This window comes from Alligator mississippiensis, chromosome 3, assembly GCF_030867095.1.
Source record: "Alligator mississippiensis isolate rAllMis1 chromosome 3, rAllMis1, whole genome shotgun sequence".
In the NCBI taxonomy this organism is placed as follows: Eukaryota; Metazoa; Chordata; order Crocodylia; family Alligatoridae; genus Alligator; species Alligator mississippiensis.
The window spans coordinates 41755127-41779334 of record NC_081826.1 but is presented as its reverse complement, the minus strand read 5'-3'; the positions used below and the strand labels follow the sequence as shown (position 1 = coordinate 41779334).

The window sequence follows — 24208 nt, the reverse complement described above, 5'->3', positions numbered from 1 at the left end:
TAAGGCTTGCTACCTGCTAAGCGTTCTTTATCTGAACTGCTATCTGAACTGGCACAGAATTTGAGTGGGCTGACAAGATGTCTCAAGCAGCAAGACAGAAAGACAGCTGAATCCTTGATGTCTGAGGGATAGCCAGGATACCACTGTAGACCACATTTAGTACTTTTGCACCATAGCGTAGTTAGTGGTCATTGCCATCACTGGGAAGAGTGTTTTGATGTCAGTCCTGGGGAATTGGAGATGTTACTTAAGTTCCTTCATTTGAGAACTCTGGACTCTTTAGTGCAAAGATGGATGCATATCAATGCAGCTTTCTCCCACAGCCCTTCCCTCACTGAATTGATGGAAGGATACCACTTAATGGTGCCATTCTCCTTGTTCTCCCTGACAGATTCTGGTAACCAATGCCTTGATTCAGAGATGGGGAGCATGGGTAGGCAACACTAGTTTTAAATTTGTTCAAACAGAAAGAGAAGGGTTGATCCATTTCCCTTCCCATGGATACACCCATCCTGTTCTTAGAACTGATTTCATTCAAGAACGGGTGCATATGACATCAGGTTGCCCAGCACCACCTGGGGTGACAAGGAACAATGGTAATAAGCTGATGGAGAATAGGTTTAGGTTAGAGATCAGAAGGCAATATTTTACAGTTAGGGTGGTGAAAATCTGGAACCAACTTCCCAGGGACATGGTCTTTGCCCCTACCTTGGGTAAATTCAAGAGGTTGGATGATCACCTGTCTGGGGTCTTGCGAACCCAGCATTCATTCCTGCCTGTGGCAGGGGGTCAGGCTAGATGATCTGTTCAGGTCCCTCCTGACCCTAACAACTATGAAACAATATTACATAGGCACCCCTTAATGCCCTTGCACAAGGGTGCTCAACCTCTGGCCCATCTGCCAAATATGGCCTGTGGAGCTATGGCGTCCAGCCCAACAGGGCTTTTCATAGGTCAGAAAATTTGATGGCAGAGGAATAGTGGCAATTAATACCATCAGCCTCCCCTGCTTCCAAATTCCCAAGCCTTTCACTGCAGGTTGGAGTCAGGCTATGCCCCCTCCCTCTGCACTGCCACATTGGGCCCATGCCATAGCCCTTTCCCTTATCATGGTTGGGTTGGGACCAGGTCATGCCTCCCCCCCCATGGGACAGGGTCACACTTCCTATGCCTCCCACAGGGCCAGGTTGGGAATGGGATAAGCCCCATTCCTCCCTGCAGGGCTGGATTGGGGCCAGGTCCCTCCCCCTCCCCCATCCCCTTAGTTGAACTCAGTTCCATTTGGGTGCACATTCAGATGAGATCCTGCTGCACCCATCCTGGGCCCTGGATCAGGACCACCAACCAGATCTGGCCCAGGGATGGATCAGTCATTGCCCATCCAGCCCACTGGGCAAAAAGATCGAGCACCACTGCTCTTCCAAATACTCTAAAGAGATTTTTTTCCCTTGGACCATGAGTGTATCAGTGTCCATTATTTAAAAAAAAAAAAAAAATTAAAATAAAAATCAGTTGTGTTTGCAGACAGCTTTGTGACAGACAGGAACAAAACACAAGCCACATTCTGCTCCAAAAGAGGAAACCTGGTGCAGTCTCTATCAGATATATTCCTATGGATTTCCAAGGGTGATATACACTTACCTTCTTACCCCTATCAGCCCAAGGTTATCAAAGAGGACTAGGCAGGACTTGCCCACAGTTATGGTAGGATCTGCATGGCAAAGCATTTTGTAACCAAGTCTCTAGTTCTTGTCTGCTTGAATGCATACTATATGGATAAGACTTGATCTCCAAAGGCAATGAAAACATCTTACTCTAGATATATCTTCCTTTACCTCAGAGCCTGAAAGCTGGCTGGGTGATGAACATAGAAAGGTCCTATTATTTTTAACATTCAAAACATTTTAATCTTTAGTAGGAAGGATTTCATTAGGCTGCCCAGTAGAACAAGTTCTCCGGAGGGGTGCAAAAACATTGGTTATATCCTATGGACACACAAATCCCAATTATTTCTGATTGCTTGCAGATGGTAAAGAGCTCAGAACTAGTTCTTAGTTCCATTTGGGTGCACTCAGTAACTATATTAGCATACTAACCCCATCTCCAGAGAGACAGATTTTTCTTTGCTGCATTCACCCAAAAGTGATCAGATTCTTAAGACACTTTGTGCATATGTTTCCCCAGTTAGTGAGGCCTTAACGTAAATCTGGTGGATTTAAGGAGCCACCCTTTTCTTCCACCCCATAGCTTTGAATTCTTGACAACTGGTAATCAATAAAAACTTTGTTTCCAACAATCAGACAGGATAATTGGGGAAATTGAGCTCCTTCGGGTATGATTTTCCAAAAAGGTAAGGTCACCCATAGGATAATTTTTTTGGCTAAGGTTGTCATTAATCCTCATATACCAGTTTACCAGTTTTCATTTACAAGTCTCTCTCACACTGGGGAGGCAAGCTGCAAATTTTGGATGTTCTCAGACCATGATCTTTCTGTTCATATGGGACTAGATAGCTTGTGACCTGTCTTTCCTGCACACTTCAATGGAGTCCTTAACAATGAATTCTGCATTAGCAAAGGAATTAAGAGGATGGGTCTACTCTACCTTTCATGCCCGAGTTTGGAGCACTAGAATATTCAGGGCCTCTGTGTGGTCCCCACATGCTACCAGCCAAAATATTCTGATTTGAAGCGCATTGGACTCATGCACACCAAGAGTGGAATATATGTGGTAAATACATCTTGAAGCACATTTATGGTAAGGCAAGTAACCATCAGGCTTTATAGAAAGCTGAGGCTTCAAGCTTGTTGGGAAGAAGATTATCTGTTCAGTGCAACATGAAAAAATATTTCTTGGCAAGTGGTAACTAGAACAACTATAGGTTCACTAGTTGCCTTCTGCTCAGTCAGACCTAACTGAAGTTATACCCCTGAGTAGTATCAGACTCTCCCAGCTTGGAAGGACAAAGGTTTCTTGTAACTTTGATCGCATGGAGTCACTGGACATTGTGCAGATGGAGCTGTGCAAGAATTGCAGGAACAGCTTTGTCCCATTACCAGACTCAGCAACCATGAAAAGGTCACAGAATGTTTGAAATCATCTATCCACTTCAGTTTGGAAAAATATAACCTGCTCACTTTCCATTACTAGACTCAAAATTGGAGAGCAGCATGGGTGTTTCCCTAGTCTTATAGTTGTAAAAAGCAAAACAAAACAGTGTTTGTTTTTTTTTTACTATCCAGCTTAAATCTTCTTGGGTATAAAATAAGCTAATTAATTTTCTCCCTTGCCCATGGGGAAGATGAGAACAATTGATCACTGCTCTCTAATTTATAACAACATTTTATGTATTGGAAGAAGTGAGGTAATTTTTTCCTCCTAGTTTAAACAAACCCAGGTCTTTTAATCTTTATTCATAAGTCATGTTTTCTAAACTTCTTACTCCTTGTTGGTCGCCTCTGGACTCTCTCCCGTTTCTCCCCTTTCTCAGAGTGTGATGGCCAAACTAGGCAGAGGACTTCAGCCAAGACCTCACTGAGCTAAGCGGACTTTCTCTCCCATGCCTTGCATACAACACTCTTGTTAATTCATTTCATAATAAAATTTGCCTTTTAGAAGCAGCATTTCATTTTGGGCTCTTACTTAGTTTGTGATCCAGTATAGCCTCCAGATCCTTTACTGCTGCTTGGCAACTTATTTTGTATACATTTTATTTTTCTTTCCTAATGGCAGCAGTTTGCCATTTGACTTTATTTAATCTTATCTTGTTGATTTTGGGCCATTCCTCCAATTAATCAACATCATTTTGATTTGTAGTCCTGTCTTCCATAGTGTTTGCAAATTCCTCAAGATTGATGTCATTGTTGGATTTTTAAGCATACTGCATTCCATCATCTACCTTGTTAATGAAAATATGGAGTAGAACTGGGCATGGGACATATCCCAGTCAGACTCCACCTCCTACTTTGTCAGTGAGCTGCCAGTTACCAAATTCTGCAGACAGTGTCCTTAGCTAGCGTTATTCTCTTTCCTTGGCAGAAATCTTCTCCACATTGTAGTCCCCAGGAGAAAATGGAAGACATACTACATAAGAAACTTTTGCCTTGTCTTGGATGCTGTGGCAGGGCACTGTGTGTGTGCCTGCCACTTTAAGGGCCTGGAGCTGGCAGCCACCAGGTGTCTGACGAGGGCAGCCATTTTGGAGGCAAGGGCTGCCTATATAAACAGGGCAGTTTGGCTGCTGGAGGCCAGGCAGCTACATCGCCTGGCTGGAGGGCTGCTGAGAACAATCTGGAGGTAAGGGAGGAGCTGTAGGGGATGGTAAGGAGGCTCCTTGGTCCTGGGCATGACCTAAAACTGCACCCTGCCAGGAGTGGGTGGCCTGGTGGGGCTCTCAGTGGCGTGGGAGCCCCCAGGAAATGCCAGCCAGTTATCACCCTGGTGAAAGGCGGGTTGGGGCGCCTTAACCCCTTGCCCCCACTGCCGGGTGGGTTACCCCAGTGTTTGTTTGAGGGGCCCAGAGGGTGGACCCTGGGAAAGAGTGAGGGGCTAGAGACCCGACCCAGATGAGGGAGTACCCTCGACTGGCCCATGCTGGGGCCAGGACCAGGAGGGTCAAAAGGGCCAGGGGCCCACCGTGAGGGACGCCCAAGAGCCAGGGGCCTGGGGTCCCAACTGGCCTGGAGGTGGGCCAGGGCTAGTAGCTGAAGGTCCCGGGGGGGGGGGAACCACGCGCGAGAGGGGAAAATGGCTTCGGGGGGCTAGGTATCCTGGATGAAGGCGGAGAGGCTGCCTGATTGGAGGGATCATGGAGGGGTCCTGTTTGGAAGACTCTGGGGCCCAGCATGGGGGCCGGTGAGGATATGAACAGCCAGATGCCATCTGCGAGGCTTGGGCTGCAGTATTGGGGAGGAAAGGAGCCGCAGAGAGCGCCCCCTGGCATCGGGGCACCAAAATGGGCAGCCTCCTGCTTGAGTGACATCTATTAATGAATCAGTTAACACCAAGGCGTGGTGGGCGGTTGGCCCAAGGACAGGTGGGCGGGCCACAGAGATCGGCCCCGAGGAGGCCCCCTGTTACAGATGCCCATATTTAAAGGATGAATCCAATTCTTATGTTGAGCAACCATAAAGGTTGCATTCGGCTTTGTGGACCTCTAGCATGAAGAATAGGAAAATATATCTGTGTTTGTGAAAATTTCCCTCTCTTTGAATAAACAAGGTATACAATCTTCTTCCTCTTACCCTAAGGATCTGAATCAACCAGAATAGAGATGGTAGTTGACACTGAAGGATTTGTGCTGCTTGCTATGTGGAATTAACCATACTTCACAATAAGACATTCCCTTATTCCTCCCCCTCTCCCTTCCCCCAAAAACATATATAATGTAATCTTTAATTTAGAAGAGTAGTACGTTTTTCTGGAGGGGAATTCAGGTGTTGTCAGTAATTGACAGGTCTGTTTCTGCTTCCAAGCTGCAAGAAGGTTAAAGTACATGTAACAGATCTATGAACCTTGTTACTCAAAGAAAGGTTTTCACATAAGCATGGATACATTTTGCTAAAGGCCACTATTCTAGTCTTCTGTTTCTGAATAGGATTTTTTTTTTAAGTCTTTGAGCAGTCTCTTGTATATCCACATCATGATCAGCCATCTTTTCCAGAGGGTTTGTTTGTGTCTTAGTTACAGTGTCTCTAAGTGTTTCCTAGTGTTCTTCCACACTAGTAGATTTAAATGTAATGAATTAAAAAAATAAAGGTTCTTGCATTCCAAATTTTATTACTTTCTTATTCAGTCAGTTTCTATTCCTCCTCCTTGAAAAACAAGCAAAACAAACAAAAACTTCCAATTTTGAGCCTCAAAAGTTGTATGTTGTGTAACTCGGGACTTCCTCGTGTGCATTTGTATTTGTTGTATTTACCCAGTAGATTTCTGAGTACCTGAAAACCTTCAAGAGTATCACAGTGTCCTTCAATTAAGAATATTGTGTGAGATGGTCCAAAAATGTCTTGTTTTTTCCCCCCCTCCTGCCTTAGTAGAGTGTAGGAGAAGATTAGCCATCTGTCTCACTCCTTCTAACATTACAAAAAATGTTAGAATTCTGTCCAATATCTCATTCCAAAGGATGTTGGAAGCGTCCCTTTATTCATTCTTCTGAAAGAAAAAAAATGTTTTTTGAATTGAGCTGGCATTAACCGTACAGATTAAAGACCTGGTGACTGACAGAGAGAGTAGCAGAAACATTTTTGTTAATTACAATGGATTGTTTTCAAATGTTTGGAGGCAAAACCAAGTTGTTATGAACAGGGAGAGGTAAAGAATTTTTTTTTCCACTTTTGGTAAGGTCTCTTCTTCAGTCGAGATAAAATATGTATGGGTAGATATTGTGAAGAAAGTGTCTTAATATTGTTTTGTTTTAGGAGCTGAAGATGAAGACAGTACAGTGAGGACAACATCTAGAACACTTCCAAAGATAACAACTAGTGATGCACCTAAAGCTGAGACAACCACACTGAAAACACAGACCAAGATACCTGCACAAACAAAGGTTTGTGAGCAGTTTGTAAGCAGTACAGCACAGCAGTACTTTTTAGGTGGTTCTAAAAATATAATTCTGTATACTTTAATGATGACTTGAAAATACACTTAATTGATTGCTCTAGCTAGAAACATCACCATTCGAAAAAAAAATTACTAAAATTTCTCAAGTGATATTGAGGTGTTTCAACTTTCTGTAGGCAGTTTATAGGCTAACTTTTGGATTTCATGATAAAGAAGATCAAGGGCAAGAGAACACGACTTCTCAGTAACACGTAGGTATAGGTGAACATAAAGAACATACAGTTTTACCCCAGAAACAGAAGAATAAATGGTTAAGCTTTCTGCTAAAACTCAAGGTTGTGTGCCTTCATTATATTTCTAAAAATATAGATTTAAGGATTGCATGGTTATGGCAAGAATTCCCCTTCATACTTACAAGCCTCTTAGGTTGGAGGCGTGTCAGCAGGGCATTGTGGGGATATGTATGCTACCGCTGCCTGTGTTATACTGCTACTTTGCCTGGAGAAACAACTGTGGTTGTTTGATAAGTGATTTTTGGATGCCCACCTTGACTCATGCATGGTAAAAGTTTGCTTTGGAAAGCAGTTTCCCTCATCAATTGGTCCATTTTCAGAGTGTATCAGGTTGGTTACTGGTGACTTCAGAGCATTTTTCATTGTAGTTGTGAAGGTCATTGAATTTTCATGAGAACTAAATGTCATTACCCTATATTTTACTTCCTCATATAGAAATCAAATAGAATTGTATTAAAAATGCAAGTGCACAGACCCATTTTAATAGGGATGAGTGTTGAATTTTTATTGCTGATATTGTATGCTATGTCTAGTAAAATGTGAGCAGAAGCTGAAGTTTCTTTTTAGAAAAGCAAACCTGATCAGTTATTACTATTAAATAATCCTGGCATTTGAAAGTACTGGACTTGATACCATTTTAAATAGGTTAATGTGTATCTTTTATTCTGTCTAGTTTTAATGTGTTTGTCAGAAGCATGAAGCTTTTGGGCAGACAACAAAATAAGCAGTTAAATTTCTATACACAAAATGAAGTTTGTGTTGTTTGCTGCTGTGTATAATCCTCTTCCTGTGTTAATACTATTTTATGAGATGAGCAGAGAAGGGAAGAGGCAGAACTCCAAAGGCCTTGGAGGTGACAAATTAAACTATACCTTAATTAGTGTAGAAATGTAAAACAGAGAGTCAGCTAACCTAAAATAGTAGGCATATAGGTACAATCCCACAACAACAGCAAACTTGCTGGTAAACCTCAGGGAAAGGTTAGTTTGCACCCTTGTCAGTAAATGAGATGGGGATGGTTCCTGGGAGCAACAGTTAGCTGCACCAGTAAATATCAGGCGTCAACCAATTAGTTATTGATAGAACACTGTTAAAGTGAGGCCTTCTTGAGTGAAATGCATCTCTTCACATAGCACTACAGAATATTCAGCCTAGCTTTTTGTAAAACCAGCTTGGATGCCTCATCCTATCTTGCAGTGAAAATCTCTAATGATGGTGAATCCACAGCCACCTTAATGAGGCCTCACTGACTTCATTCTGGCTTTCCTAGGATTAGTTATCCTTCCTAACTGTGTGCTTAGCATGACTGCTTGTTTGCTTTTTTAAAATTGGTTCCGTCGGATTAACCTAGTAAGTAAGGGGAAGGCTATTGTTGAATCAAAGCAATCTGAGTTGAATCAAAGCTAATCAAGAGTGCTTCCCTTCCAGGGATGTGGCCTCCAGACAGAGGTAGCATTTTAAATGACTACATAGAGGGTGTTTCTACATGTTCTGATTTTAAGGTGCTAAATTCCAATTTAAGGCGCATTAAAGGTGCATGTCTACACATTTGTGTCCTTAATGCACCTTAAAAATGAAAATTGTAGGCTATTTATAGCTAAATTTGATACCTGTAAAAGCACAGATAGCTAAAAGGTATTAAAGCACACGAAGACGCATTAAAGCACATTAATGCTGAGTATGGACTCACATGGGACTACCTCTCCCACATCAGTTCACGCACACAGTGTTAATGCACTTTAATGTGTGCACATGTTGACATGAGCCTAAATTACCTTCAACGTGATGACAGTTGTATTGATTTATAGTATGTTTACCACACATCCCTATTATTAAAAAATTACATTCTTTGTGTTATGACGCATGCAGATTGAATTACAATTTTCTGATGCCAGTATGAAAGGAGTGACATATCACACTTCCCTTGTGTAATATGAGCTTTACGTTTTAATTTCTTTTCTTACCATAGTCACCTGAAGAAATTGACAAAGAGAAAATGCCTGAGACGAAATCTAAAACTAAAGATGAGCTAAGTGATGACACTGATGTATTTACCGAGAAGCACTCAGAAAACCTTTTTCAGAGAACAGAAGTACTGGCAGGTAAGGAGCCAACAAGTCAATCCCGTTCTTAACATGTTTACAGGAAAACATATAGACAGTATAGAGACGTTACATGCAGAATAATATAGATGTCAAAATTCATATTTCCCCCTGAGCATCACAAGCACCTGCAGAACAGCCACTGTTTCCCGAGGAGAATTAGATGCGACTATTCCAGAGTTCTTTAATCAAGTGGCAAGCTTTTTTTGCTGATTTATTTGCAATGTATTGTCTTCCTAAAGTTGAATACTGCCTCGTGAGTATTGTTGGCTTCCCAAACTCAAAGTCAGAAAGTTGCAATTCAAACTTGCTTTCAAATGATCCTCCAAGATACTTGCTGGGCAAAGATCTATACAAAGATCTATACTACTTCATCTCTGTTTCTTGCATACTCAGTCTGGGAAATGCTGTGTGGGGCACAAAGGGAAATATTGCCATAAAGAAAGTTGCAACTTGCACTGCAGGGGGGCTGTTTGTTTAATAGCTTGTTAGCTCCATGTGTGGTAATAAACCTTGAGCTAATTCTTGTTCCCCATGCTAGATGCCTAAGTAAAATCATATTCCATCCTCCTGGCATCTTGGAAAAGGTGTAATCACCTCTAGGTTTATAACATGCTTCCACCTTAGCCTTAGGATTAAGTCACAAAAAGCAGTGAACTGGAGCAAGATCTACGCACCTTTGCTTGTATTAATGTTTTACTCGGGGATTCAAGTGGGATTGAATGGAATTGCACTTACCACACTAATGCACACAGTAGAATGTCTCTAGTTGTTTCAGTGTCTTCTGATAATGGTAACCTCCAACTGATTGACGCATGGCATATAAAGTGGGCCTAGAATTGTGATTATTTATACTCCATGCCACAAAAAAGGGTGTTGGCATTTCATAGTTTCATAGTAGCTAGGGTCAGGAGGGACCTGAACAGATCATCTAGCCTGACCCCCTGCCACAGGCAGCAATGAATGCTGGGTTCACAAGACCCCAGACAGGTGATCATCCAACCTCCTCTTGAATTTGCCCAAGGTAGGGGGGAGGATCACTTCCCTGGGAAGTTGGTTCCAGATTTTGGCCACCCTAACTGTAAAATATTGCCTTCTGATCTCTAACCTAAACCTATTCTCCATCAGCTTATTACCATTGTTTCTTGTCACCCCAGGTGGTGCTGGGGAGAAAAGGGCTCTACATATTTGCTGTTGATTTCCCCTGATGAGTTTGTAGGCAGCCACCAGGTCCCCCTTCAGCCTCCTTTTGCTGAGGCTGAACAGGTTCGGGTCCCTCAGTCTCTCCTCGTAGGGCCTGTCCTGCTGCCCTCTCACCAAGTAGGTGGCCCTCCTCTGAACCATCTCCAGGCTGGCCACATCCCTTTTGAAGTGCGGCGCCCAGTACTGGACGCAGTACTCCAACTGCAGTCTGACCAAAATTGCATAGTGGGGGAGTATCACCTCTCCAGACCAGCTTGAGATGCATCTTTGGATTCATGACAAGGTATGGCTGGCCTTGCTGGCTGCGGTCTGGCATTGGCGGCTCATGTTCATCTTGGAGTCAGTAATGACTCCAAGATCGATCCTGTTCTGCCTCTGTGCTTTCAAGAGGGGAGCTCCCCAGCCTGTATGTATGCTGTGGATTCTTTCTCCCAAGGTGCAGCACCCTGCATTTGTCTACGTTGAACCCCAACCTATTCTCATCTGCCCGCTTTTGTAGTCTGTCTAAATCTATTTGCAGCCTCTCTCTCCCTTCAGGTGTGTCCACCTCTTAGTGGAGGTGTCCCACATCTTAGTGTCATCAGCAAACTTGGACAGCGTGCTTTCCACCCCCTCGTCCAAGTCGCTGATGAAGGTGTTAAATAGTGCGGGCCCGAGGACTGAGCCCTGGGGTACCCCACTGCTCACATCTCGCCAGGTTGAGTACAACCTGTCCACCACTACTGTCTGGTTGCGCCCCATCAGCCAATTTTTTTACCCATCCAACTGTGTAGGCATCATTGCCACAGTTGCTTAATTTATTGATGAGGATGGGGTGAGAGACAGTGTCAAAGGCCTTGAAGTCTAGAAAGACTACATCCATGGCAACACCATCATCCAAGGATTTAGTTACTTGGTCATAAAAGGCAATCAGGTTGGTCAGGCAGGACCTGCCTTTGATGAACCCATGCTGGTTGCCCCTGAGCATGATCTCCTCTGCAGGACCCCCATGGATATGCTCCTTGAATATTCTCTCCAAGATCTTCCTGAGCACTGAGGTGAGGCTTACAGGCCTATAGTTACTTGGGTCCTCCTTCTTCCGTTTCTTGAAATTGGGGACCACATTAGCCAGCTTCCAATCCTCTGGCACCTGGCCAGATGACCATGAATGCTCATACAGCCGGGCCAAGGGCTCTGCGATGACCCCTGCCAGCTCCCTCAACACCCTTGGGTGGAGGGCATCTGAACCACATTTGAACCACAGACATTTGTTCAAGCCATAAAATAATTTTAGTTTTGCATCACAGATCAATAGACTCAAGGGCTAGGAACAGATATTGCATTTGTCTTGGGACAAATTGTGCCTGCATTTGTCCTGCAACACAAAAGTCCTGGGATTGGTGTATGTATACATTGTCCTTTCAGTTGGGGTTTAGTGGACAGCTAAATGCATTGCCACTTTTCTGCCATTTATGCAATGTATTCAAATACATTTTGCACTGTCCTGGGACAAACTATTAGAACTTCTTATCCTGAAGTGTCCTTATGAGGCTCACTGTAATCTGTATTCTCCTTGGTGAAACTGAATAGCAATTTTTAATGTAGAAAAGATTACATTCCTCTTTTAAATGGAAATGTGAAAGCACCTGAGGTTTTAATGTTTATATACAAACACCTTTGTGATTGTTCTAAGGGCATTATTAATTTAAAAGAGTTATGCTACTTAGTATCTTTAGAACTATGGACCATATTGTCATGCTGACAGTCAGATCATTTAAACAGGTCTATTTTAGGAACTTATTTAATTTTCTTAATTGGAGTCATTTTGTTTTAATTATAAATAAATAGTAAATAATTTATTTTGAGCAATGGAAAGTAAATTGGAGCTATTCATCTTATTTTGGCATATTGTGAACTGTTGTTCATTTTGTTTCAGCTGTTATTGCTGGTGGAGTTATTGGGTTTCTCTTTGCAATCTTCCTCATCTTGCTGTTGGTATACCGCATGAGGAAGAAGGATGAAGGCAGCTACGACCTCGGTGAACGTAAACCGTCCAGTGCTGCCTATCAAAAGGCACCTACTAAGGAATTTTATGCATAAAATTCCTATTTAGTGTCTCTATTTATGAGATCACTGAACTTTTTTAAATAAAGCTTTTGCATAGAATAATGAAGATCTTTTTCATTAAAGAGCCATTATGGCACCTTTATGATAAAAATCCCATTGTATTTAAAACTTTTCATGTATTCCTTTAAAAATGTAAAGTTAAGACTTAACATTTGCAGTGTTCTGTGAATAACAGTGGCAAAGCATTATTTTATAAAACCATTGATGTTCACTGAATCATTTTTAAAACTTTATGCATAAATATAAGATGATGAAAATGATTGTTTTATCCTATGGTTCAATGAAAGTTGTTTAATTTTTGTCAGCATGTCTCAGATTGATCTTACAAGTTAGTTTTTATTTCATTAATTTATCTGTTTCCAAAAAAATATGCCTTTTTGTAGTTGTCATGGTGCAATTTGTCTTCAGATAATTCAGATAACGGTACCTTATAGTGTAAGTGTAATTTTTCAGCTATGTAAACTTTAACCTCCACTTTGTATAAATTTAAGTGTCAGAATATCAATTTTACACTTTGCATTGTTTCTCAATGTACCTGTAGCTTCTGTGAGATTTGTAACAGCAAATTAATGTGTAAAATTGGAATATAATTACGAACTGTTTAGTCGTATCCTTACTAAACAAATCTTTAAGGAAGATTTGGAGTAAGCTACTGACAAATCTAAGCAAACCCAAAGACTCTTAACAGTATTCTGAGAAATTGCTGCAGATTTCTATGGCCACTGTATTTGTTAATTTCTTGCAATTGAAGGTACAAGTAGGGGTTTAAATTTTTGTTCTTAAAAATGCATTTAAGTTGTAAACGTCCTTTAAAGCCTTTGAAGTGCCTATGATTATATGTAACTTGTCGCAGACTGGTGTTAATGAGTATATAACAGTAAAAGAAAATGTTGGTATTTTATAAGCACAGACAATTCTAATGGTAACTTTTGTAGTCTTACATGGATAGACATAAATTGTAATTTGGGAACATAAACACTACTGAATAAATCATGTGGCCTAATACTGAAAATTTCATTGTGATATACTTTTGTACGTTTTTCATTTTATGTCTTTTTGGTTATGTTTAATGTCACAAATTATGATTCCTTAGATCTTGGAAAATACTGTTGGGACCCAAAGACCAAAAAAAGCTTATTGATGAGGCTGATGCTTGGAATGGTTTTATTGCAAAAGTGACAGGGAAACCTGTAATATTTTATTGTCTGGGAGCAAGCTTAGCATCTGGTGTATGAATGATGAGTGTTTCAACCTTTGTATTATACTTAACGGCGGTATTGACACAGACATGTACTTTATGCAAAAGTTACTTTCAGTACTGTAAAATTCAGAGGAGTGCACAATTTCATTTATTATGTATATCGGTTCTTTATTCATTGTTTTACTATAACTTTTGGAGAACCTTGTTTTGATTCTACTGTGACACCAGCAAGAATTAAGATAAACCATGATGAAGGGTTTTTAAACCTAAAAGCTTGCTAAGAACATTTTTTCCAACTATTTAAGTTGGTCTAATAAAAGAGATCAGATTCATCCAAAGAACCTTGTCTGCCTTGGGATAATGGAATATTTTTATAAGAGAAGGCAGAAATATTCCAACTAGAAGAGAATTGTAGTTGCCTTTGGGTTACAATTCAGATAGCTTGTGGAGACGAAAGTGGTATGCCTGCCTAAGTTATGCTTTTAACAAACAAGCAGCTTTGTCTTCAGGACTATTACTTTCCTCTTTTCCAATTTCTTAAGTTCCAAAATAGTTCAGGGAGAAGATTTAACTATACTACTTCTCATAGATATGTATCAGTTGGTTTTAAATAAAACTCCCAGTTCAAAAAAAAGAAAAGAAAAACAGCATAACCTGTATCTGTTGTTGCCCCGAATTCAGTGGTCATTTAGGAAAAATTAAAGGTATCCTGTGCCATGATATTTTAATATATTGCTTTTTCATTATTTACTTGTATTGGCATTTTTTTCAAAGCAATACATGTTCAACAGTTAAAAACAGGGTAAGAGTTTAGCAGGTCTATGTTATTGTGCAATATTTAGTGAAATTCAATTAGTAAAATAACTGCTTGGAATAACTGTGCCAAGGAAGGAATATTGCTGGCAAATGCTGTGCCACTGCTGTAAAATAAAGCATTTGTTAAAGTGCCAAAATAAAGTCTACCATGCCTAAACTAATATTTCATTTGTAAAGTCTGACATCCAGTCTTCTTGAAGCCCATGTTACTTATGGTAGATGGAATTTTCTTCAAGGTGCAATAAATACTACTGTAGTTATCGCTATAAACATTAGACATAGGACAAGTTGTCTACTTTTTTTCATAAACAGATCAACATTAAAGTGCTTTTAAATGACCTTTTCACTTCTGATTTTTTCAGGCCCTTTACTTCCAATTGCTACATAATGCTTTATTAACAAACATAATACTTTAGTAACAAATAAAAACATATTTGATAATTACTTTACACCAATTATTCATTATTATGTATGTTATTTACTGAATTTGTTTACTAATAGCAGCAGCAATTATGTTTATGGTCGTCTTTGAGCTATTTCCTTTCTTTTAGACATTTGCCACTTCTCGTATCACCTATAATATGTAGAGGAATTTGATACTCTTTATTGATTCTTCCCCACCCCAATCTTCCAAACCCTCCCTGCCCCTGAAATTTGGAATTAATCTGTACAAATGAAAGTAACAACATTTACTGCTGTTACTCGCATTTTGACTTGTTTTCCTTTCCAGTGAAAGCATCTAACAGAATACTATTGAAACAAAATTTTAATAATAAAGCTACCATCTTAATTTACAAACATCACTTCACTTCAGTTTTCATTCAGTCTACAGCTTAGGCTTCTGCAGGCATCTGTTTTCTAGCAGTGCTGTTAAAAGGAAAATTGGTAGCTATATATCATTTCATTATTTCTTGCACTGAAATTTCCTAGCTGTACTTGGTCTTCAGTTTGCTGCCCTTTGTGTTCTCATCTTCTTGAAAGTGTTCTAGCCTTGGAGGCAGCACTCTGACTACAAATACATGTTGCTTGGCAGCTGCTAGATTCAAATGCCAAGCCATGGAATGCTTTCCCCTCCCCACCTCTCTGTCCAGCAGTGGCATCAATATCTGTGTGGGTTGGCTATTTCTAAAGCTTCTTGGCTGATCTCCATTGATACTGTTGCAGCAACTGCAAAACTCCTTAGATTCTGATATGCCATTGCTGTGAAACTTATAAGTTATACTTGTCCTAAATACAGTTTTTTAATTTGATTCATTCTTGATTATAAACAGATACTTTGCCTTTATATTTTGCAAATTAAATGCATGTAAAAACTGAAGTCCATATTCAAAATATCTTGCGTGTTCATCTTTCATGGAAGACTCTTGATATTTGAGTTCTGCTTCTCCATGTCACAAATTAGTTGTAGCATATTACAGTTCTTTGCATCTTTTTCTTCTTTTAGAAGAAATCATTACATTTTAGTGTAATTGGATAAACAAGAACATGTCATGTGCTTTGGTGTTATAAGAAGACAAACTTAGGGCCTTGTTGTACATTAATTTTAAGCAGCTCCTGGAGCTCTTAACCCAGGGGTGGGGAAAAATGGCGGATCTAACCAGCATCTGGACTCCATTTCCCAGCCACCCCTGCCTGCATGACTGTGGCCAGTCTCCATGGCACCTGCACTGGATCTTGTGATGGGGCAGCTTGCTCCAGAGCCAGGTGAGAGCCTGACCTGCAGCCTGCACGCTCTGGGCAGGAGTGCACAGGCAGGGATTGCAACTCTGCCCCTGCTCCAGAGCAGGCTGTCACCGCTGTAAGGAGTTGGGTCAGAGCTGCAACCTTTGCCTGTGCACCCCTGCCCAGAGCGTGCAGGCTCCAGATTGGAGCTCTGACCTGGCTCTGGAGCAAACTGGCCCCATCGCAGGATCCCAGCAGCTCTGGAGCAGCCCCCTGCTCTGCTCTGCTGTGCACCTTGCTAGTGCGGCTGAGCCTGGTCTCCGTGGCAACCCCAGCCTTGCACTATCACAGTGCAGGTGCAGCTGGGGTCTCATGGAGATTATCCACAGCCATGCGGGCAGGGGTGGATGAGAAATGGGGTCCAGCTGCTGGCCAGATCCAGCCTGTAGGCCGGACTTTGTCCATCCCTGTCTTAACCCCTGGACTGTCCTCACCTTAACGTCTGAACCTAGTTTTAAATGCTCTTTAGGAAGCTTAAAATTATGGCACTCCAGCCTAGGCTTATCTCTGATCTGTGGTATCCAGCCTGTGTTACTGTAGACTGCATGTTAGTGTAAAGGTGCCTCCCCCACACCTTCCCTGCTGGCTCAGATCAGGCTGTCCCCAGCACCCCAGATCTCTGCTCGCTGCCCCTCCTACACCTCCCTGTGCTTGCTTGTGGCTGCTCTTGCTGTCTATTCTGGGGGATCTGGCAGGGAAGGGTAAACCTGCCCTGGGATTCTTACTTTTCAATCTTTCAGGCTGCCGGCTGGTCTGAACATGTCACTGCTCCAAATTCTACCTAGCACTAACACCGATCAACATTTGAGCACCTCAGTGTAACCTGTAATGAGGTCCCTTTTTATAGATGGATATTTGATTCATGATATGGGCTATACCTTGCCAATAATGTGTTGTTTTTGGAGGGGGGTTATTCTTTTTTTGCAAAACTGTCCATTGAAATGAATGAGTTCTATTTAAAGAGAATCTATTTTTAAAAATTTGTTTTACTTAAAGCCCCAGGATGTATGGAGTAGAAAGTTGACTTTAGCATTTAGAAGATGTTTTGTTCTAACTAGCAATTCTTCAATGCTATACCAGAGATGTGTAAGGAGAAATGAGCAAATAGCTCGTTTTCTTAAACCTATGGTCAGTTATACCGGGCACCTGGTACTTCACCAAATTGACTTAATTAAAACTTGTTACTAAACCTAACTTTTCTGCTCTCATTAAACAGCACTGTGGATCCAAAACTTGAAGTTAATCATGCTTTACAGCTTGGTTGTCCATTTTAATGCAATTTGTTAAATTGCCTTCTGTTACATTTAAGGTTCACCCACGCATTACAACAGACAACTGATTGAAAATAATGAATGGTAAACCATGGATTCAAACTTTAGGATCTGTGTTACTATAGCATTTTCTTTCTCTAATTCTTGTCTGCCACAAGAAGTGTTACTTTGGTATAAAGAATGGTACACACAAAATAAATCTGGCAGGTTCTCTTGTTCTATCTGAGCTGAACCCGGGATCAGCCCGTGCAATAATGTCAAGGAGCTCTATGTGCTTAAGCAGAGCCATCCACTTTCTTATTGATCATCAGAGCTGAGGGTGAAAAGTTCTGGGTTAAATTCCATGGGTGAAAGATGCAAGACAGGATGGAAATCCTGTTCCAACCACTCCAGCGGAACAGAATGCCAGGTGAGGTTTCCTTGCCAGAAACAATGGCACAGGCTCAGATTATTAATTATTTGGCCAATAATCTGCAGAGCTGGAAGGACGGCATAGCCCATTTTCCTGCCCAACTCACCCAGTTGTCACCCTGTCCTTCAGCATGAATCCAGGCCACTAGAAAATTCTTCATTGAATATAAAGAGATGGAAGAAAAGTGCAACTTAACACTTCATACCTGAACTATCTCCCTTTCTATGCAGGAAAGGAGAAAGTATGTGTGTGAAAGGGCACTTTATAGATGTGGGAGTGAATACGTGACATGTTAGAAGCATAGGGAAGAAAGTCTGGGGTAGCATACAACCACACAGCTGTGTATTTTTTATGCTTGAGCTTAATTTTTGGGTTGGGGCACGGATGACCACAAAAAGGGAATTTGAGGTGTGTGGGAAGAAAGAAATGGTGGGAGAAAAACGGTCTTTTCTTACCTTCAAATACCAGCAACATCCCCTCCCTGGCACTTCTACTTTATGGAAACAATAGGTGTATCTACACATGAAATTAATAAATTAATGCAACACAATAAACTCCAGTACGTTTCATGCTGGAATTTATTGCTCCCAGGCAACGCATTTACACATACACCTGGGACCACAGCACCTTGAGCCAGGCTGGAGCAGCCCTGGCTGGCAGAAGCCTGGGGGGTCAGCCTGCCAGCCCAGGGCTGCTTTAACCCAGCTTAACATGCTGTAGAGGGGCTGGCTGGAGCATGAGGGTACCCCAGTAAGGGGCTAGCTGGAAGGTTGTCCCTATACGGAAGCCCTCTCATGCCCTAGCTTTCCCCATCGGCATCCATATGCTTGTTGCTGTGCACTAAATAATGCCACCAAAGGATAGTTCCTGTGTTTACAAACACTAACCTACAGTGGATTTGGTTAGTTTCCTATGCTCTAATAGGACCACATGTGTAGATGCTGAGACTTTACTGTGGAGCTGATTAGCCTACTCCGCAGTAAATGTCTCATGTAGATGCACCCAGTATGTATGCAGCAGGGTGGGTGGATGTCAATGTTACACACCAGGAAGAAGTCTTGTCAAGTGATTGCTACATCAAAGAGTAGTGATTCATACTGTACATTATAGAAACTGTCTCAGCTTCTGCAGGCCACTCTCCCTGCCAGATGTGCACAGAAATTGACCTAGTTTTCTAGAACGGGACATGCTGTGAAACAGGAGGTCCATCCTTCTCTTCTTTGCTATTTATGATGCATGCAGGAAGACTGCGGGAGGAGTGGAGAGAAAGGTACATCCTTGTTCTAAGGTTTCCTATTGTACTTTGAGGGAGATTTCCTGGGGTTGTGTGTCTCCTTATCCACTGGAAAAGGAAATTGCCTGCGATGCTGTAGTACTTCATTTTCAGTGGAAACCTGATATGGGATATTGAGAGATGCTCTATAATTTACCGTTTTCTTACTATGTGGATCTGTATTAGGTGCAGAATGTCAAGCTTAAGCAGCTTTGACTGACTCTTTTGAAATAAAATCTGTTTATGGAAAGTTCATGGAATTTTGAATTAATGTGAAAGCAGGTACTGGCTTGAGAACTATGGTGTGATTGGATTAGTACTGAACCCTGCCATGTCTCATGACTGAAGGTCAAGTTGCATTAATTGTCATGGCCTCCCTAGTTCTGACAGTTCAGTTCTAAAACTGAATGACAGGAGTGTCTGTGAAAAGCATGCAGGAACATAATCCCAAGCATAATTGTTTGTTTAAAATAAACAGAACCTAAGTTCGCTATACAGGGTGACTTTAATCCTTTAAATTTTTTTCTGTGGGCGTTCTGCTATTTTCTTCTCATGGATCTTCTGTTACTTTGCTGAGTACAGAGGAAGGTTCTTATTTTTAAAAATAAAGCGTATGTAACGGAAGCATACAGAGCAATAATTTTTGCTAGGCAACAGCTGTACTTCAACAGCAATTTAAGGCTTCCCTAATGGTGGGAAATTGAGTTTACTGTAGGGAAAAGTTCTACTTCCTGGTTATCCTCTCACAGTGGACTGAAGTCTGGAAAGATTAAGGAGAACTAGGACCAGACTTTCTTCAAGGTGGACTGGGGCAAGGGGGGAGGGGAAAGTAGGTCTCACTGAAGTCACAGCCAGTACTAATGACACAATGACAGTAGCTTGGTGTTGATTTAAAAAAAGGCAAGCAAACAAAAAGCCAACTGTGACACAATTGCTTCTGTGATCCAGTCTCTACCAGCTTGTGGGATCATTTAGCCTTTTGACTAAAGTAAAAAGTTGAATAAAAGACTGCTCTCCTTTCATCCAGTTCCTCACTCCCAGGTTCACAGCGCTCTCTCAGGTCTTTCTGAACCATTTTCTCTTCTATTAGGGTTCACCACTTGTCATGCAGCTCATATTTCTACCAGATCCTCATCAGCCTCTGATCTGAGTGAACTGATTTAAATGGGAGAGATTTAAACCATAGGTTAATTGTAATTTAAATAATCAAGCAATAACCCTTGATTTAAATAATTACTTTTAATCTTGTTTTGCATTTGTGCTTTATTTATTTTCTTAAAGAAAGGTTGTTCCTCACTGGTTGGTAGCTGTTCATACCTTTTGATTTGCAGCTAAATATATTTTTTTACACTAAACTTGGTGCTTATTTTTGTTAATCAGGAAAAAGCACCATATACATATTTAAACAATTAAATATCTTAAAATAAATGTATTCAGAGTACTAATTTTTGCATTTTATTATGCTAGAAAATAATAAATAACATTTATTTAGAAGATTACTTTTAACTTATGATTTGTGGTTTTGGTTTATAGCTTATCATTCGATTAAAATGCAGACAAAACAGCATTTTAAGGATATTTAAATGTTAAATAAAAAAAATGTTCAATGTGCTAGATAGGTAGAATGTTTATCAAAGCATGGTTTTGTCTTTAAAATTAAGTGCTTTTTAAACAAAAATTTAATTATCTCTTAGCAAATGGAATTTACTGTATCACAATGTTAAGATTTTAGAACTAGTAGATCTTAATCTCTCACAAATGAGGGGCTCCGTGTATACAAATTAGAAGAGGAAAACCAATCTTTTGTACTTTTTCAATTTCAGTCAGATTTCTAACTTGAATTAACTAGTTCATTGAAATAAACTAAACTGAATAAACTGAAATGAAGAAGACTTCTCTGCACTTGCAGAAGAGGCCGCAGCCTTGAAAAACTGGTTTTCATTTGGTTTCCTTTAATAAACTCCAGCTCTGGGTGCTTAGTCAATGACTTCTCCCAGCTCTGTGGTTTAGCATTTTTAAAAAACTTTGATAGAAACATTGGCTACTTGAATATTATTTAGTTTAAATTCAGAGATTATAGTAAACTTCAGTCTTGATATAGATTGAGAACATAGGGTGGATGAACCTCCATTGGGTGTGTGTCTGACAGCGTTTCCTCTAAGCTGTGTGGCAGCTGCGCCTGGCAGCCATGCATACTACACAGCTTAGAGGGAATGCTGGTGGCTGAACTAGCAGCTACTTGGGAATGAGAACCAGATTTTCTAGTAGCCTGGAGTTCCAGGCTAGGAGACTGGAGATCTATAGAAATTCACTGGGGAGATTCAGATTATACGTGAGGTCCCATACCCAGTCTATATGAAGCCAGTGACACACCTCTTCCTTTGTGTGCTCAGACCCTTTCTGTATTTTTGGAAAGTAATGGGGAAGTTACTGACACTCTGAGCTGCAGTAATCTATTATGGAATCACACTATCAAGCCATATTTATTGCTTTTGTTAGGTCACATTGCTATGTCTCTGAAATGCGCGTATGCTAGTTTGATTTCATACATGCTATGCCTCTTCATTTTGAGAGGTTGTCAAAGACACAGCTCCCATGGGGTAGTAGCCCAACGCTTACAGTTACCACCATTGTATTGCTGGAGCACGTCTATACCAGCATTTTGCTGGAGCTGCATGTCAGCTTGTGTGGCACAGGAAGGTCGTTTTTTTTAGGCAGCAGAAAGGCTGGGTGTCAGTGGCTTGCAACAGATGTGTGGTGCAAAAGGCAAGGTCTATCAGAAAGGTTAGTAGTGGAGAACAGGCTTCTCTTAAAATGACTCTCAAGCAAACATCTCCCATTGAGTGGTTGATTCCATAAATCCTACTCCCTAGCAACATCCCCTTTGGATAGCAGAAAACAAATTCCCCTCTTATAGCTGCAAAGAGGCTAGAAATAGTTGTGTGGAAGGGCAGACGCTAACATATAATTGTTATTTTTGTTGTTTTCCCCTGTCTTACTGTACACAATAAGGATGTGTGTTCCCTACCGGCTTGCATGAAGTGAAGTTAGCACAGGGCCCTAGGCATACAGAAGTCAAACACTGGCATTTGTTTTTCAAGAAGCAGCTGAATGCCAGGACTTCTTGGGAACATTGAAACTGCAAAGGCTGAAAGAGGGAAATAAAATCTTAAAGTTCAGTTAATTAAGAATCTCCCTCTCACTGTGTGTGTGCATGTGTGTGTATAATACACACACACACACACACACACACACAGAGCTGTCATAACATATGTATATATCCACTCTTATTCTTGATATCCATACAAATGTCCAAACCCTTTTTGAATCTTTTGAAGTTCTTGACCTCAGTGATAGTTTAATTATACGAATCCTGAAGAGACTGATGCATAATCACAACTTTAAGAACATTAGTTCAACTCTGGTCCAGTGTGTAAAAACTAAGCACTAACCACATTGAGGCCTACAAAAGTTGCCCAGTCACGTCATGGGAAATTCTGCTGAACTGACCTCTTGCTGAGGAAATCCATTCCAAGTCTCAGTGTGGACCATCAAGAGGCACAAATGACATAATTTTTCCTGACAGATCCAGGAAAAATGCTGAGAACACCACCAGGAACTGTATATGGCTTTTATCAATTTGACCAAAGCCTTTGACTCTGTTAACTGTGAGGTTCTATGGAAGATCTTATTGAAGCTTGGTTGCCCAGGGAAATTTATCACCATCCTAAGATTCATTCATGACCAGATGGCTGCTTCCATCCTATACAGTGGAGCCCTTTGCCATTCAAACTGCTGTCAAGCAGGGCTGCACCAATTCTACCTTCCATCTTTCTTATGGTCATCAAGGTGCTCATCCGTGATCCTGTTACATGGCATCAATGCTGAGTACAGGATGGATGGGAACCGTTTCAATCTTTCCTGCCTCCATACCAAAACCCAAGTCACATCGGCCTCAATTGTTGAACTTCAGTATGCTGATGATTGTACTGTTGTTGCACATACTGAGGAGGTATGACGACCCTTAACTGCTTCTCTCAAATATAGCAGTGGTTGGGACCGACCTTTAACATCTGGAAAACAAAGGTGCTTCAACAGCCTACGACAAGACAGTTAACTTCCCTGATAAAGATCCTCATCGACGGACAGGAGCTGGAGAATGTTGAACACTTTGCATACCTCAGTAGCCATCTCTAAAAGGCCAACATCGACCAGGACATCCAGTATAGGATCCGATATGCCAGCTCTGCCTTTGGAAGACTGTATCACTGTGTGTTCAGTGATCATGACATCAGGGCTCAAACAAAGCTCCTATTGTATAAGGCTGTGATAATCCCAACTGTTCTCTATGGCTGTGAGGCTTGGGCGACCTACAGGGACCACCTGAAGAACCTGAAATGCCTTCACCAGCACTACCTCCAAAAGATCCTTGGCATCAAGTGGGAGGATTATCACACAAACGCCAGCGTCCTTACCGATGCTAACACCACTGGCATGGAAGCATTGACTATTCAGCATCGGCTGCGCTGGACAAGGCATTGTGCGTGCATGCCTGATACACGTTTACTACAACTGCTATACTCCCAACTCAGCCAAGGACAAAGAACACGTGTGGGCTAGAGGAAATGCTTCAAAAACGCCCTCAAGACAAACATTAAGACCTGGCACTAACATCACAAATTGGGAAAAACTAACCTAGGACATGGGTACATGGAGACACCTTGTGAGAGAAGGTACATCTATCTTACTTTGAGGAAACCATCTTGCCCTGCAGGCAGAAAAATGACACAAATGGAAGGAAAAGAAAGAAGACAAAGAAATCTGTGGCCTGACCCTCCCTTTAACCACCACCTGTGGTGTCAGCCTCTAGGAGTGGCCTTCTTAGCCATCAAGGGACACATCTACAACCCGCTACCTGGCCCATGCGTACGATCATCCTTAAGCCTGAGGGATCGCTGCTGCCACGGGTGGCAAGGATGACAAGGAAGGAAGGGCAGGAAGCAGGCAGGCAGGGCCAGGGCCACAGATGAGTTTTGGACATTTTCATGCAGACGAAGGGCAGGGGCTGGAGAAGCGGTGCCAGTTTCAGTGCGGAGCGGTGCGCCTGCTCCGGGCCCTGCCGAGAGGCCCTTTGCGCTCGGCCGGGCACGGGGTGAATGCAGGGCTGGGGCTCGCTGCAGGCGCCAAGCTCCCCGCGGCGGGATGGGCCGTTCCCGCGGCGTCCAGGGAATTCATTGCACCGGGGGGA

The 24208-nt window shown here is 41.6% G+C and overlaps 1 protein-coding gene across 1 annotated transcript in view; it reads left to right on the top strand.

Annotated features, from left to right (window-relative positions):
* SDC2 (syndecan 2) overlaps positions 1-14443 on the top strand; it is a 119414-nt gene extending 104971 nt beyond the window's left edge. The window contains exons 3-5 of the mRNA XM_006273233.4: positions 6420-6547; positions 8824-8956; positions 12075-14443. Coding sequence (XP_006273295.1) covers positions 6420-6547; positions 8824-8956; positions 12075-12238 — 425 coding nt within the window. The 3' untranslated portion in view covers positions 12239-14443. The remainder of the gene's footprint in view (positions 1-6419; positions 6548-8823; positions 8957-12074) is intronic.
* Positions 14444-24208: the final 9765 nt, after the last annotated feature.